Genomic DNA, 15,796 nt, shown 5'->3' with positions numbered 1-15,796 from the left:
ACATAAAGATAACCTTGTTCAGAACGTGTACCTTTTGTGCATTTTCCAAATGCTTTTAGATTAGAAAACAAAAACAAAAAGGATTATGTACAATAGAACATACACATAAAGATAACCTTGAGGGTCTACAGTTTTATGCATATTTTTGTATAAAGTGGGTAGCTTTGACTGTGAAGGGATTAAAAACAAGAAAAACAAAATATTGTAAGTCAAATTTAAATGTAAATCCTTTGTCTAAAAAAAAAAAAAAAAAAAAAGGAAAGATAATTGATTTCAAACCGGTCTTTGGTTTTCACTATCTAAGATCATCTTTCTACCTGGAAGGAAAACATTTCTGACCTCACATATTTGATAAGATTCAGATTGGTTCTAATGTTGCAAGTCTTTCCCCTACTCCCCCGAATCTTAAATAAATAATTTGTTTTCCTAAATCTTATAGAAAGTAAAGTTTGATTTTATTTTATATGTACCCAGCAAAATGTCTTGGCCTCGGGATTAAGGCTATTGAAAAAGAGAAAAAAAAAGTTGTTTTTTAATTTCCCCTGGAAAAATTAAAACAATATTTGAAAAAAAAGGAACAGTAAGGAATAGTTAGATCAAGGTTGGCAGGAACCCCAGTGGGGAATAAAATGTTTCCTATCGTTTTACATTTCTTCTGCATTTTTAGCCTTGTATAAAACCGATGCTACTGTACACTATATGCTCCTGACATGCTTACTGAAACTCGTATAGCATGAATAGTGAAATGCTGTGAAAAGCAAAAAGGTCAGTGGAGCAGTCCCTCTTCTGTGTCAGCTAGACCACCTGATATATAACATGTGCTTTGTGTTTTAATGATTTACTTGTTCAAGTACCACCTTTGCTCCGAAGCATTCAGCCATTTTGAGATTTCTATAAAAGTTACACACTGAGAAATTAAATCACATGCAGTAGAGTGACACTGTATCTTGTTTTCAGGTAACCTGTCAAAACAACACCTAGCAGCTCATACATCAGAGTTCAGTTTTAGAAAATCGCTTTCAAGATGTCAATGTATGGTAGAACTATCCCTAACCTACTTACAGATTATTCAAAAAGTGGGAAAATTAAAATTCATTTGGAGATCACCTGATATATTAATCGTCAGTCGGGGATTTATCAACCTGGGCCAATAGGTCAAATACATCCTTGGTGTAACTCCATCAACATCACTGGAGTTATTCCAGGGATTAATTTGGCACACTACATTTAAAAACAAGAGTCCACTATTCAGTTGTTTGTTTCACCTGTTCACGAAAGTTGTGCCTCAGTAACTTCTGTTTTATAGCGCTGAAGAAATAAAGGGCCAAATTCGTCTCTCAATAACTCCAGTGTATATGAGAGTAGCTCTAAGAAACCACAGAATAATTTGGCCTAAATTCCGCTTGTTCCTTGTGTATGTTTACATCTCTAAAAGTGAGAGTGTAAAATAGCGTGCCTCTGGCTTGGTATGATCATAGATCCACTTTGCACAGGAGAAAATGACTCTAAGGTATCAGACCATGGAGAAATGGGCCCTGAAGACTTTTCCTTGGTAGCACAACTTTATTAAACCAGCCTGTGAGTTCATTAAGTTAATTTAAGGTTAATATAAAGTTGGAAAATAGCCAGAATTAATATTTCATAGACAAAATGAATAAACTGCAACAGACATTAACAGGGCAGCGAGGGAGAAGTTTGCATGGCTTGCCACATGTGAGCGGATAGAGGAACACATCCTCTAGCACTTATGACTCAACAGATTACCCTTTGAAGAAACAAACACTGAGGGAGTGATTCTGCTCTCTTTAATCAAGAAAATCTCACTGCAGTCAATGAGAGCTTTGCTTGTGGAAGAAGTGCAGGATCATGTCATCAAATTATTAAAAAGGGCCTGCAAGTAGCTACATTGTTACAGAATTATAATTTTCGTTTTAACTGTAATATTTCCGAAGCATCTGATGCATACTTGAACTATATCTCAGACAACACTACGTTTGTGTCTATTTGTCAACAGATCAGATGCAGCCAGCAAACCGTGGTCCTTGGCTTGTTTTATGACTACTCTGTATTTCTCTTTCTCTAAACTCCCAGCCTGCTAAACATGCTTAATAATTTACAGTGGCCGATGCCCATTGCCTTTGTCCAACAGACAATATTTTTGAATTCGGTGGGATCCTGCATGGGGAGAAACAAACGAAACAAAACAAAACACCTTGAAAAGAGCCAAGTTCAAGAGAAAGCTGAGGCTCAGGTTACGTTGCATTACTGTAGGAGTTAACAGTAAAAGGCAAATCTCAAGAAAAGGGGTAAGTTTGGACCATATCCAGTGTGTGTTTACTGTGTTAGGAACAGATTTGGATGGTAGCCTTTGTGTGTGCGTTGCCAGGAGGGGTTTAATATCATTTGCAGAAGGGGATGGGATGAGGGTTAACCAAAATGCTCTTGGAATGAATGATGGAGCAGCAGAGACAACAGCAATAAGCCCCAGCTGCAATCTAAGGACAGCAGCAGACTTTGCTGCAGTTCACGAAGGAGCAGCACAACCGCCAGCAACCATTCCAGCAACTGCTACAGTGGTTCTTTAAGCCACTCACACTACCCAGAGAGTCCAAGCCCTTCCCTATCTCAGCTGGGAGCAGAAGATGCCCTGGAGGCTCTCATTGGCGCTTGGGAGCTGGAAAATACTGCAGCTCAGTGGAAAAGGAACTTGGCATCTGCTTGGCCCTCTTCTGATGAGTGAGGCATAAGCTGTGCATTGATGTTTGAAATCAGTGTGCTCACATAGAGGCCAGTGCAGAATTTGACCTTATTTTTCTGCAGGAAAGTTTAATTCCAATAAAAGAAAAGTAAAGTGGCCACAGAAGACTCGAAAGAGCTAACAGTTTTGTAATATGTGGAACTGTTTCACCAGTGCATTATTCCACTTTTGATCTGGTGTAACTCCAATGAAATCAGAATTATAAGAAGGTAAAACCAGAGTAGTGTAGGGGTGATTCAGGCCCAGCCAGTGATTTTACTGGGAGTGGCCCATGCCATTTCAAAAAAGAAAAACTCAGGTGTATAGGAAAATAAATAAATCACTAAATAGGTTTGAGTAGGGGACGTGGAGTCCGATTCTGATTTCACTACAGTGTAAATCAGGAATAACTCCACTGAAGTCAAACTGGTGAGAGAACAGAATTAAATCCACTACCTGTACAGGCCAAATGCATTTGGGAGGTGTAGTCCAGGAAAGCAGCATTATTAATTAGCAGTCCATTCATCAGTAGGATCTGCCTGAAACCAGCGTTTGAACCCCATCATCATCGTTATTCAATACTATTGCATAATGGCAGGAAAAGGGAATCCACCCTGTGAGTGAAAGAGCTACAATGTATGCCCGGATTTATGGGGTCTGTCAGTGCAAACAAAATCTGGGAACATCTTCTCCAGTATATGAATATGGTGAGTGAATTATAAGAAACAAATAAGTTGGAGAAGGTAGAGGAGTGTAGGAGAGGCAGCATCTTTAGTAGAGTAATCCTGCCCTACTGGGTAAGCAACAGCTCTGCCTTTAAGTGTGTGGGGGAAGTGTAAATGGAACTGTTCCGCCCCCCTTTACAATAACCATATGATAGAGGTGACCAAACTGTGGCTTGCGAGCCACATGCAGTTCTTTAACTGTTAAAGTGCGGCTCACAGTGTCCCCCCCCCGACCCGCTTTTTCTCCACCAACCAGACTGGGGGTGGGGGAAATTTGGACCTCTGCCTTACAGTGTGGTGGTGGGTTAGGGGCTTCTGCCCAGCGGGGAGGGGGATCTTGGGGCTTCAGCCCCATGGGGTGCAACTGCCGGGGCTCGAGGCTTCAACAGGAGCGGGGCTGAAGCCCCGAGCCCCAGCAGGCACCTCCCATGGGGCTCAAGCCCTGACCCCGGCAGGTGCACCCTGGCTCTTGAACTTCTAAAGACTGTCGTATGCTGCAGGGAGGATCGGTAAGTTTGGCCACCCCTGGCATATAAAATGGAGGCTGTAACTGCAAAATGAACTGTAAACAGAACAAATTACATGAAACTGAACAAAAACAGGGAAGCTGTATTCAGTATCTTTATCCTGAGTGAAGCTTTTATTGATGCCTGCAGGAAAAAAGGAGCTTCTTGCAAAGGATATAATGTCTCCTGAGACATGTTTGCTGAGTTTCTAATGGTTATACTCCAGATGGAAGTCTGCTTATCAAGGCCGAATAACGTTCCCAATTCCATGTGCAAAAAGAAATCATAAAATTCTGGAGAGAATCCCCAGGGGAAACTCCCCTTTAGCGAAATCCCTGCTGTGTCAATGTGGGCTAGCAGTGTGAATGGAGAGGAGCTGTTTGTGTACCCCTTGTGCTGCAGCACTGTAATCAATGTATACAAAAATTGCCGGGGATGTGTTAATATCACTGTTTAAAAATTAATGTCGTAAGGAGGATTGAAAAGGTAGATTAAAATCATAAAGGTGTTGTTTCCACTCATTCTCTATACTGACGTTAGTAAGGCTATTCCCTTAAAAAGGAGGGGGACTGAATGGGTCAGTCAAGTTCCCTTTCACACTGAAAACTTTCTGGGTTTTAGAACTTTTCCATGTTCCTGCTGTGCTTACAGAAAGTGTTGAGTTGACAGTCCTGAACACCACCACCTTGTCTCCAACGAACAGGCAAAGTGCACTCATTAGCAGTGCAAGCTTCTTGGCAGTGTCCCATCAATTGGCTTCATTGCTCACCTGGAGAGACCAGCTCAAAGGGCCTGATTCTGCTATTCTTACTCACACTGAATAATATCTTACTCAGTAAGTAGTTCCATTGAAATCAGTGGGGCTAATCCTGGAGAAAGGTACCACTCGATGTGAGTAGGATGGCACAATCATCCTCCAGGAGCTAGAGTGTGGTTTTCATGTCCATTCACTCATTGGTTTCTTTACAGAGACTGCCAACAAGATAGTACAATTAGAACTAATTAGCAATCTGTGATGTGGACCTATGTCCACTGGAAACTGGATTTGGACAATCAAACTCATGTCACTCAGCACAGAATAGCTATCACATGATAACTTTCAGTCATTAATGGCTTGGGCTATATTTCAATCAATAGCCAGTCAGTAAAATACTCTTACTATATTTCATTACCAATCCCCTTAAACCATAAAGTCATCCTGCTCTTGTTATGTTTCACCCCACAAGAGTCGCATTGAAAGCACTTATGAAATTGTGTCCTGTAATTCTAGTACATATAGCACAAGTTAACTCCTTCTTAGGTTTACTCATAATTTCTATATTTAACTCTGTACTTACTATTGTAGTGTATGTTTATACAACAAAACTAAGGTAAAGACAATACATAAAATAAGGTAACAGAACTTAAGGAGGGAACCACTACAAAAAAGATACAGTGGGACACAGTACTATGTATTTTGTAGCTTTGCTACATAACTTTCATGTACTTTTGTTGTGTCAATTCCCAAGGTGTTTTTTTAAAATAACTTTTAATTGATTCAAATGTATTCACAATTTCTGTAATGGCATTTAATTGTGTAATTAGTGTAAAGACACATAATCATGTAATTAGGCTGTGTAATTACAATGTGTAATAATATTACACTGTTGTACAAATCCTTTCTAAACACTGAGAAAAACAGGCATGTGGCTTTAACATTATAAATTTGTGAGAGCCAGAAAGTGTGTAAATATATCTACATATATTTGTAGTACATATCCAGTTTTTACTGCCAAACAAACCTTGGAAATAATTTGTATATGCTACTGAAGTCAGCAGCTTTGACTCTGAAAATGCTCAAGGAGCAGATCCACTGAGCTAGATGGTGCCAATCTTAAATGCCTGTACTCACTAAGGATATATCTATATGGGGACATTTAGGAAAGTTAAACTGAATTAACTAAAGGTATGAATTTAAAGTGCACTTAAACCCCTATGTGGACACTAATTAAAATGATCTAAAGTGAACTAAGGCCACTTTACTTCTGAATGAGAGCATCCACTCAGGGTTTTAATGCACCTTCAAAGACACCTTTAGTTAATTCAGCTCAACTTTCCTGAGGCCTGGTCTACCATGGGGGGGCGGGGGGAGGAAATCGATCTAAGATACGCAACTTCAGCTACGAGAATAGCGTAGCTGAAGTCGACGTATCTTAGAATGACTTAGGGTATGTCTACACTACGAAATTAGTTCGAATTTATAGAAGCCGGTTTTATTGAAATCGGTTGTATACAGCCGATTGTGTATGTCCACACAATAAAATGCTCTAGGTGCTCTAGTCGGCAGACCGCGTCCACAGTACGAGGCTAGCGTCGACTTCCGGAGCATTGCACTATGGGTAGCTATCCCACAGCTATCCCACAGTTCCCGCAGTCTCCGCCGCCCCTTGGAATTCTGGGTTGAGATCCCAATGCCCGGATGATGCAAAACAGTGTCGCGGGCGGTTCTGGGTACATGTCGTCAGGCCCCTCCCTCCCCCGTCACAGCAACGGCAGACAATAGATTCGCGCCTTTTTACCTGGGTTACCTGTGCAGACAACATGGAGCCCGCTCAGCACAGCTGAGCTCACCGTCACCATATGTCCTCTGGGTGCCGGCAGACGTGGGACTGCATTGCTACACAGCAGCAGCTGCTAACTGCCTTTTGGCGGTAGACGGTGTAGCATGAGTGATAGCCGTGGGGCTGGCAGCTGTAGGGCTGCATTGCACCAGCCCCTTCCAGGCGATGGTATATTATGACTGGTACCCGTCGTCGTCGTACTGGAGTGGCTGTCAATCATGGTCACCTGGGCAGACATGCTACTGTCTCGATGATGACGGTTACCAGTCATAATATACTATTTTCTGCCAATTGCCCAATATTGTCTGCTAAGCACCCAGAAGAGGCCGAGGGCGATGCTGGGTGCTGGCGGACGTGGGGCTGGCAGACGTGGGGCTGCATTGCTACACAGCCCCTTGCCTTTTGGCAGATGATGGTATATTATGATTGGTACCCATCATCATCGTACTGGTATGGCTGTCACTCATGCTGCAGCGTCGGCTGCCACCTTAAGATGTAAAAAATAGATTTGTTCTGTGTTCATTTGCTTCCCCTTCCTCCGTGAAATCAACGGCCTGCTAAGCCCAGGGTTTCCAGTTTAATCTTTGGGGGGACCATTCTGTGTGACAGTTGTTTGTGTTTCTCCCTGTTCCTGTACCTGTACGCCATGTCGTCACTCGGCCCTCCCTCCCTCCCTCCCTCCCTCCCGCCCTCCTTCTCCTGGTCCATCAGATACTACTTTCGCGCCTTTTTTCTGACCAGGCGCCATAGCTAGCACTGGGATCATGGAGCCCGCTCAGATCACCGCGGCAATTATGAGCACTATGAACACCACGCGCATTGTCCTGGAGTATATGCAGAGCCAGAACATGCCAAGGCGAAACCCGGACCAGGCGAGGAGGCGATTGCAGCACGGCGACGAGAGTGATGAGGAAATTGACATGGCCATAGACCTCTCACAAGGCACAGGCCCCAGCAATGTGGAAATCATGGTGTCACTGGGGCAGGTTGATACCGTGGAACGCCGATTCTGGGCCCGGGAAACAATCACAGACTGGTGGGATCGCATCGTGCTGCAGGTATGGGACGATTCCCAGTGGCTGCGAAACTTTCGCATGCGTAAGGCCACTTTCATGGAACTTTGTGACTTGCTTTCCCCTGCCCTGAAGCGCCAGAATACCAAGATGAGAGCAGCCCTCACAGTTGAGAAGCGAGTGGCGATAGCCCTGTGGAAGCTTGCAACGCCAGACAGCTACCGGTCAGTCGGGAATCAATTTGGAGTGGGCAAATCTACGGTGGGGGCTGCTGTGATCCAATTTGCCAGGGCAATGAAAGACCTGGTGATAGCAAGGGTAGTGACTCTGGGCAACGTGCAGTCAATAGTGGATGGTTTTGCTGAAATGGGATTCCCAAACTGTGGCGGGGCCATAGATGGAACCCATATCCCTATCTTGTCACCGGAGCACCAAGCCACCGACTACGTAAACCGCAAGGGGTACTTTTCAATGCTGCTGCAAGCCCTGGTGGATCACAAGGGACGTTTCACCAACATCAACGTGGGATGGCCGGGAAAGGTACATGATGCTCGCGTCTTCAGGAACTCTGCTCTGTTTCGAAAGCTGGAGGAAGGGACTTTCTTCCCGGACCAGAAAGTGACCATTGGGGATGTTGAAATGCCTATCGTGATCCTTGGGGACCCAGCCTACCCCTTAATGCCATGGCTCATGAAGCCGTACACAGGCAGCCTGGACAGGAGTCAGGACCTGTTCAACTACAGGCTGAGCAAGTGCCGAATGGTGGTGGAATGTGCATTTGGACGTTTAAAAGCGCGCTGGCGCAGCTTACTGACTCGCTCAGACCTCAGCGAAAAGAATATCCCTATTGTTATTGCTGCTTGCTGTGCGCTCCACAATATCTGTGAGAGTAAGGGGCAGACCTTTATGGCGGGGTGGGAGGTTGAGGCAACTCGCCTGGCCGCTGATTACGCGCAGCCAGACACCAGGGCGGTTAGAGGAGCACAGCAGGGCGCGGTGCGCATCAGAGAAGCTTTGAAAACGAGTTTTGTGACTGGCCAGGCTACTGTGTGAAACTTCTGTTTGTTTCTCCTTGATGAACCCTCCAACCCCCCCCCCCCCCCGACCCGGTTCACTCTACTTCCCTGTAAACCAACCACCCCACCCCACCCTCCCCTCCCCCTTGCAGAGGCAATAAAGTCATTGTTTTTTTCACATTCATGCATTCTTTATTAGTTCCTTACAGAGGTAGGGGGATAATTGCCAAGGTAGCCTGGGATGGGTGGGGGAGGAGGGATGGAAAAGGACACACTGCATTTTAAAACTTTAACTCTTATTGAAGGCCAGCCTTCTGATGCTTTGGCGATCATCTGGGGTGGAGTGACTGGGTGGACGGAGGCCCCCCCACCGTGTTCTTGGGCGTCTGGGTGAGGAGGCTATGGAACTTGGGGAGGAGGGCTGTTGGTTACACAGGGGCTGTAGCGGCGGTCTCTGCTCCTGCTGCCTTTCCTGCAACTCAACCATACGCTCGAGCATATCACTTTGATGCTCCAGCAGACGGAGCATTGCCTCTTGCCGTCTGTCTGCAAGCTGACGCCACCTATCGTCTTCAGCCCGCCACTTGCTCTGTTCTTCCCGCGATTCAGCCCACCACCTCTCCTCTCGTTCATATTGGGCTTTTCTCATCTCCGTCATTGACTGCCTCCACGCATTCTGCTGTGCTCTATCAGCCTGGGCGGACATCTGCAGCTCCGTGAACATCTCGTCCCTCGTCTTACGTTTTCTCTTTCTAATGTTCACGAGCCTCTGCGAAGGAGAAACATTTGCAGCTGGTGGAGGAGAAGGGAGAGGTGGTTAAAAAAGACACATTTTAGGGAACAATGGGTACACTCTTTCATTACAAGGTCGCATATTTCGGCTTGCAGGCAGCCATCGTAGGCCACAGTGTTTTGGCTTTTTTAACCTTCTTAACATGCGGGAAAGGTTGCAAACAGCAGCGCATTTCCCATATCAAGGATGAATTGGGTTGTCCATTTAAAATGGGGTTTCAATGTAAAAGGAGGGGGCTGCGGTTTCCCGGTTAACATGCGGCACAAACACAAGTAAACCACCCCCCCCCACACACACACACGATTCTCTGGGATGATCACTTCACCCCTCCCCCCCACCGCGTGGTTAACAGCGGGGAACATTTCTGGTCAGAAGAGCAGGAACGGGTGCCTCTGAATGTCCCCCTTAATAAAATCACCCCATTTCAACCAGGAGAGCTTTCTGGAGATGTCCCTGGAGGATTTCCGCTCCATCCCCATACACGTTAACAGACTTGCTTGCTTTTTTTTTGTAATGTTTACAAATATTTACAAAGTTACACTCACCAGAGGTCTCCTGTGTGCCCTGAGGGTCTTGGGTGAGTTCTGGGGTTACTGGTTCCAGGTCCAGGGTCACAAACATATCCTGGCTGTTGGGGAAACCGGTTTCTCCGCTTCCTTGCTGCTGTGAGCTACCTACAGTACCTCCATCGTCATCTTCCTCGTTCCCCGAACCGTCTTCCCTGTGTGTTTCTCCAGTGAGAGAGTCATAGCACACGGTTGGGGTAGTGGTGGCTGCACCCCCTAGGATCGCATGCAGCTCCGCGTAGTAGCGGCAAGTTTGCGGCTCTGCCCCGGACCTTCCGTTTGCTTCTCTGGCTTTGTGGTAGGCTTGCCTTAGCTCCTTAATTTTCACGCGGCACTGCTGTGTGTCCCTGTTATGGCCTCGGTCCTTCATGGCCTTGGAGATCTTTTCTAATACTTTTCCATTTCTTTTACTGCTACGGAGTTCAGCTATCACTGCTTCATCTCCCCATATGACGAGCAGATCTCGTACCTCCCGTTCGGTCCATGCTGGAGCTCTTTTGCGATCCTGGGAGGACTCCATGACGGTTACCTGTGCTGATGAGCTCTGCGTGGTCACCTGTGCTCTCCACGCTGGGCAAACAGGAAATGAAATTCAAACCTTCGCGGGTCTTTTCCTGTCTACCTGGTCAGTGCATCTGAGTTGAGAGCGCTGTCCAGAGCGGTCACAATGAAGCACTGTGGGATAGCTCCCGGAGGCCAATAACATCGAATTCCGTCCACACTACCCCAATTCCGACCCGCAAAGGCCGGTTTTATCGCTAATCCCCTCGTCGGAGGTGGTGTAAAGAAACCGGTTTAAAGGGCCCTTTAATTCGAAAGAAAGGGCCTCGTTGTGTGGACGTGTCCAGGCTTAATTCGGTTTAACGCTGCTAAAGTCGACCTAAACCCGTAGTGTAGACCAGGCCTTAGAATCACTTACTTCGCGTCCTCGCGGCGCAGGATCAACGGCTGCAGCTCCCCCATCGACTATGCTTCTGCCTCTCGCCGAGCTAGAGTTCAGCAGTCGACAGGAGAGCGATCAGGGATCGAGTCATCACGTCTACACTACACGCGATAAATCGATCCACGATAGATCGATTGCTACCCACCAATCTGGCGGGTAGTGTAGACGTACCCTGAGTGTCCCCATGTAGACACGCCCTTAGAGTAGAACCATACTCTGATCCTGATCCCACTCTCATGAAAGTCAATGGCAAAACTCCCATTGACTCTAGTAATGCAGGATCAAGTTCTCTGAGAGGAAGAACAATGGCTTCAGGATCCCTTCTGCCAGTTCAAAGTCAGGGCCTTATTCTACATTCCTTACACATCCAAAGCCCCTACCGCAGAGAATAGCAGTTTGGAGTGTGTGGTGAATACCAGATTGGGCACTCAGTCTCATACATTTTCAGCAGCCAGGCTGGTGTTTCTATTGAAAGGAGCTCATTGCTATTCTGTTTTGCCAGCTCCCAAATGACTGATGAAACACTTTTCATAATTTAAAACCCTGTTTCATAATTCACAAAATTAAACAAAAAAGGGATTGGGAGTCAGTAATTACTGACTCCTTAAAGAATCTAGCCCATTGTTTCTAACCCTCATTTACATTTTACTCATTTAAAAAAGAAATGGTTAATTCTGACAACATAAAGATACTGCAGGTTTGCATGCGAAGCATTCCTTGCTTTCAGCTGTGGAGACGGCATTGTACCTGTTACTGTTATTGTACATAATTAATGAACAGTTTGCAAACTATTATCACATCTTTGATAGTTGATGGGCATGTTAATTATACCTTATTTAGATTTTGCAGAGGCATGACCCAGTTTCATTCCCACTTCAAATCTTCCATAGATTCAACAGCATATTAACCACAGTGAACATGCCTTTTAATACAAAGACTAAATATTGGAAAGATTCTCAGTGTAGTAACTTGAAAGAAAGTCTGATTAGTTTTTTAAGCACTATTGATTTACCCCTTGTGTAGCCATTTCCACCAACACCAAATAGATGTAAAATGGTATTGTTCTGATCTGATAGTGCTTTATACTCACTTTGCACAGGTGTAAATGCCCACACAAAGTGCAGGGCAACACTGAATCTAGCCCATTTTGCTCTGTCTCTTTATAAGGAATAATATCACAGAATAATAGAAATGTTGGGCTGGATGGGACCTCAAGAGGTCATCTAGTGCAGTCGCCTGAACTGAAGCATGACCAAGTATACCTAGATCATCCCTGACACCTGTTTGTCTAACCTGTTCTTTAAAATCTCCAATGCTGGCGATTCCAAAGCCTCCCTTGGTAGCCTATTCTAGACTTTAACTGCCCTTATAATTAGAAAGCTTTTCCTAATACCCTAGCTGCAGATTAAGTCCAATACTTCTTGTCTTACCTTCAGTGGACATGGAGAACAATTGATCACCATCCTCTTTCTAACAGACTTTAACATATTGAAGACTTTTTTAAGGACCCCCTATAGTTTTCATTTCTCAACACTAAACATGCCCAGTTTTTTTCATTTTTCCTCATGGGTCAGGTTTTCAGTTTTGTTGCTCTCCGCAGGATTCTCTCCCATTTGTCCACATCTTTCCTAAAGTGTGGTGCCCAGAATTGGACACAGTTCTCCAGCTGAGGCCTCGCTAGTGCCGAGTAGAGTTGCACAATCATCTCTCATGTCCTCCATATGACCATTCTGTTAACAGATCCCAGAATGATATTAACCTTCTTCGCAACTGCATTACATTGTTGACTCATTCAATCTGTGATCCACTATAACCCCCTGATCCTTTTCAGCAGCACTATTGGGATGTCCTGCCCTTTAAATGTTCAGTGGGCTCTGTACTCTGCCTCCCCTCCCAGTGCAAAGTATCACTTTTATGTTAGTTTCAGTTTTTCATCCAGAGCAATAAAGCCACCACAGCAGACAGCTGAGTTTCCATCAGCTCTTTCTGTGTACCTATCTCCTTCTCTGCTAGCTCCAGAAATATAACATTTGGTGACAAGGATGGGCTATCCCATGAGTATCCAGTGTTCCCATTGCCTGAACAAGAAGAAAAAGAAGTAACCAGATAATACTATAAGGGTTAAGATAATACTATAAAAAGAGGTTAAGTTCAGCTAGAAGCACAGGGTTACACACTCCTGGGACAGCATGGACCGGCCAGCTAAAGAGGGGGAAGTAGTCAAAGATGGAACAAAGGATAAGAGTTCTGCATTTACTGATGGAATAGTTCAAATAAAGAAGTGATGGGGAAGTAAGCAGCTATCTTTGCAGTTCATGTGAAAGCAGGCAGAGAGGGAAACAGTTTAGCCTGCACTGAGGACCTGTAGCCAACAGCGGGACCTCAAGTGCAACCAAAGGAGTGTGTAAGTGTGCAGCCAGCAGAGGGCAATAAGATGCAGATGCTGCACAGTGGGGAGAAAAAAGAATTTCTCTGTGGAAAAAGCATCTAGGAGTAGGGTGACCAGAAAGCAAGTGTGAAAAATCAGGACAGGAGGTGGGAGGTAATAGGAGCCTATCTAAGAAAAAGCCCCAAATATCGGGACTGTCCCTATAAAATCGAGACATCTGGTCACCCTATCTAGGAGGCATGAAGTCCAACAGGAAGGCAGAAAAATGGCACCTTTTGTAGGCAATGTTGAGGACTTGGGTGAAAACTGCAAATCATGGGTGGTGTACTTTGAACATTTTGAGCAATTTGTAACCTGCAACACTATTCCAGATGGACAACAAATTTCAACCTTGCTGACAGTCAGGGCCAGCTCCAGGCACCAGCGAAGGAAGCAGGTGCCTGGGGCTGCCAATAGAAAGGGGCAGCACTCCATCCGTTATTGGGGCAGCACGTCCGGGTCTTCGGCGGCAATTTGGCAGCGGGTCCTTCAGTCCCTCTCTTCCTCTTCGGGGGCACTTCGGTGGCAGCTCAATCGGATTTTTCTTTTTCTTTTTTTTTTTTCGCCGCTTGGGACGGCAAAAAAGCTTAAGCCCTGCTGATAGTGATGGGTCCGAATGCATATGCATACTGTCTCCCACTGTGCCTGGAACTGCCATGTATGCTGCAATTATTGCAGCAATGCAGGGACATTTTTCTCCCATCCCCTCAATGATAGCAGAACAATATTGGTTCCATCAGTGACATCAGAGTCAGTAGCACAGTTGGTTGCTGCTTTAATGAAGTTGTCAGAGCATTTTCAGTTTGGACAAACATTAAGTGATTCCCTGTGTGGCCAAGTTAGGCTCAGGGTTACACAATGACCAGGTCTGGAAGAAGTAATTGACTGTATCAACACTTACATTCAAGAAGGTTGTTGAAGTGGCTGTTGCAATGGACACTGAAGAGAAGGATTTTCTGGTATTTAGTGTGAACAGAGAAGTTAATCTCCTGAATTGGTGAGAGAGAAGACCATGGGAACACAAGGAATTTCTGTGTGGCCATTGTGCACAAACAACACACTTTTAAAAGGATTGCTGGGCTTGTCAAGTTATTTGCACGAAGTGCGAGGAGAAAGGACACATCACTGTGACCTGTTGCACAGTTCAATGACCAGCAACATAAAGTAACTGTACATTCAAGAAGACACCTATGAAGACTGAACCTAAGAAAGGATTGAAGTCGAGAATTAAGACAAGAGTTCTAGTGACACTGACCAAGACCTAAGACAACATATGTTATCAGAAGCTGGAGTCAGAGATGAAGGAGTTCCTGCAAGAATGGAACTTGATACCAGGAGCTGCTGTTTCACTGATTTTTGCATCTACCTATAAACAGACTTTGTTAAAGTTCCCCTGGAAGAAACCTCCATGGTTTTGAAGACTTATACCAGAGAATAGTTAGTCCCAAAGGGATATGCCAGCTGAAAGTTCAACTAGATGGACAATATGTTGTTTTATACTTGTATGTGATTGAAGGAAAGTATCCACCATTATCTGGCAGATCTTGAGAAGCTGAATGTGAACTGGACCAACATTAAATTGATCCTGAAAGCACCTCAAAATGTTCAAGAAATACAGGACAGACACTTGTAAGTTTTTGAAAAAGAGCTTAGACAGAAGACCAATGTATCAGTGAAGCTCATTGTTAAGTCTGAGAGTCAGCCAAAATATTGCAACCCCAGAGTTGTGCCTTATGTTTTGAAGCCTCTGCTGGAAGCTGATTTGGACCCTTTCATGAACATCAGAGTCTTGTCAATGGTTTCATACAGTGAGAAGGCTACACCCATCATACCAATGATTAAGAAAGATGGTTCAGTGAGAATCTGTGGAGATTTCAAAGTGATACTGAATCCAGTTTTATGTGCAGATCAGTATCTACTATCTTACATTGAAGATCTGTTTGCTACTGTTAGTGGTGGACAGTGTTTCAGTAAATTGGATTTGCTCAATGCATACCTACAAATGGAGATTGTTGTGGCCTCTTGCAAATATCTCATAGTCAACACACAAAAAATGCTTCTTTTGTTACAAGAGGTTGCATTTCGATATCACATTGGCACCTGCTCTGTTTCCAGAAAGCCATGGATGAGATTCTGAAGGGACTGAGCATAGTTCAAGTCTATTTGGATGACATCCTTGTTACAAGAAAGGATCAAGAGGCTCATCTTCAAAATTTGATGCTGTATTGCAACGTTTGGAAGATCACAGACTGACAGTACACTAGGACAAATGTGAGTTTTTCAAATCTTCAGTTGAATATCTTGGACCTATAATTGATGCCACAGGCTTAAGAAAACTTCCAGATAAAGAAAAGGCAGTTTTTCAAGCGCCATCGCTAGAGAACGTGTCACAGTTACATTCATTCTTAGGACTGCTTAGCTACTATGGTAAATTTCTGCCTAATCTGGTGATAGTAATGGCACTTTAAA

At 44.7% G+C, this 15,796-nt stretch overlaps 1 protein-coding gene across 5 annotated transcripts in view; it reads right to left on the bottom strand.

Annotated features, from left to right (window-relative positions):
• LHFPL3 (LHFPL tetraspan subfamily member 3) overlaps positions 1–15,796 on the bottom strand; it is a 448,740-nt gene that overhangs the window by 103,010 nt on the left and 329,934 nt on the right. The window contains exon 3 of one of the 5 annotated variants that reach the window (XM_054017991.1): positions 8,865–9,389. The exons of the other annotated variants lie outside the window; for them this stretch is intronic. Coding sequence (XP_053873966.1) covers positions 8,887–9,389 — 503 coding nt within the window. The 3' untranslated portion in view covers positions 8,865–8,886. Of the gene's footprint in view, positions 1–8,864; positions 9,390–15,796 lie in introns of those variants that run through there. 5 annotated transcript variants of the gene reach the window in all.

Source organism: Malaclemys terrapin, chromosome 1 (genome assembly GCF_027887155.1).
Source record: "Malaclemys terrapin pileata isolate rMalTer1 chromosome 1, rMalTer1.hap1, whole genome shotgun sequence".
Taxonomy (NCBI): Eukaryota; Metazoa; Chordata; order Testudines; family Emydidae; genus Malaclemys; species Malaclemys terrapin.
Note: the sequence above shows the minus strand (reverse complement) of the source record. Positions and strands in the feature narration are given on the sequence as shown.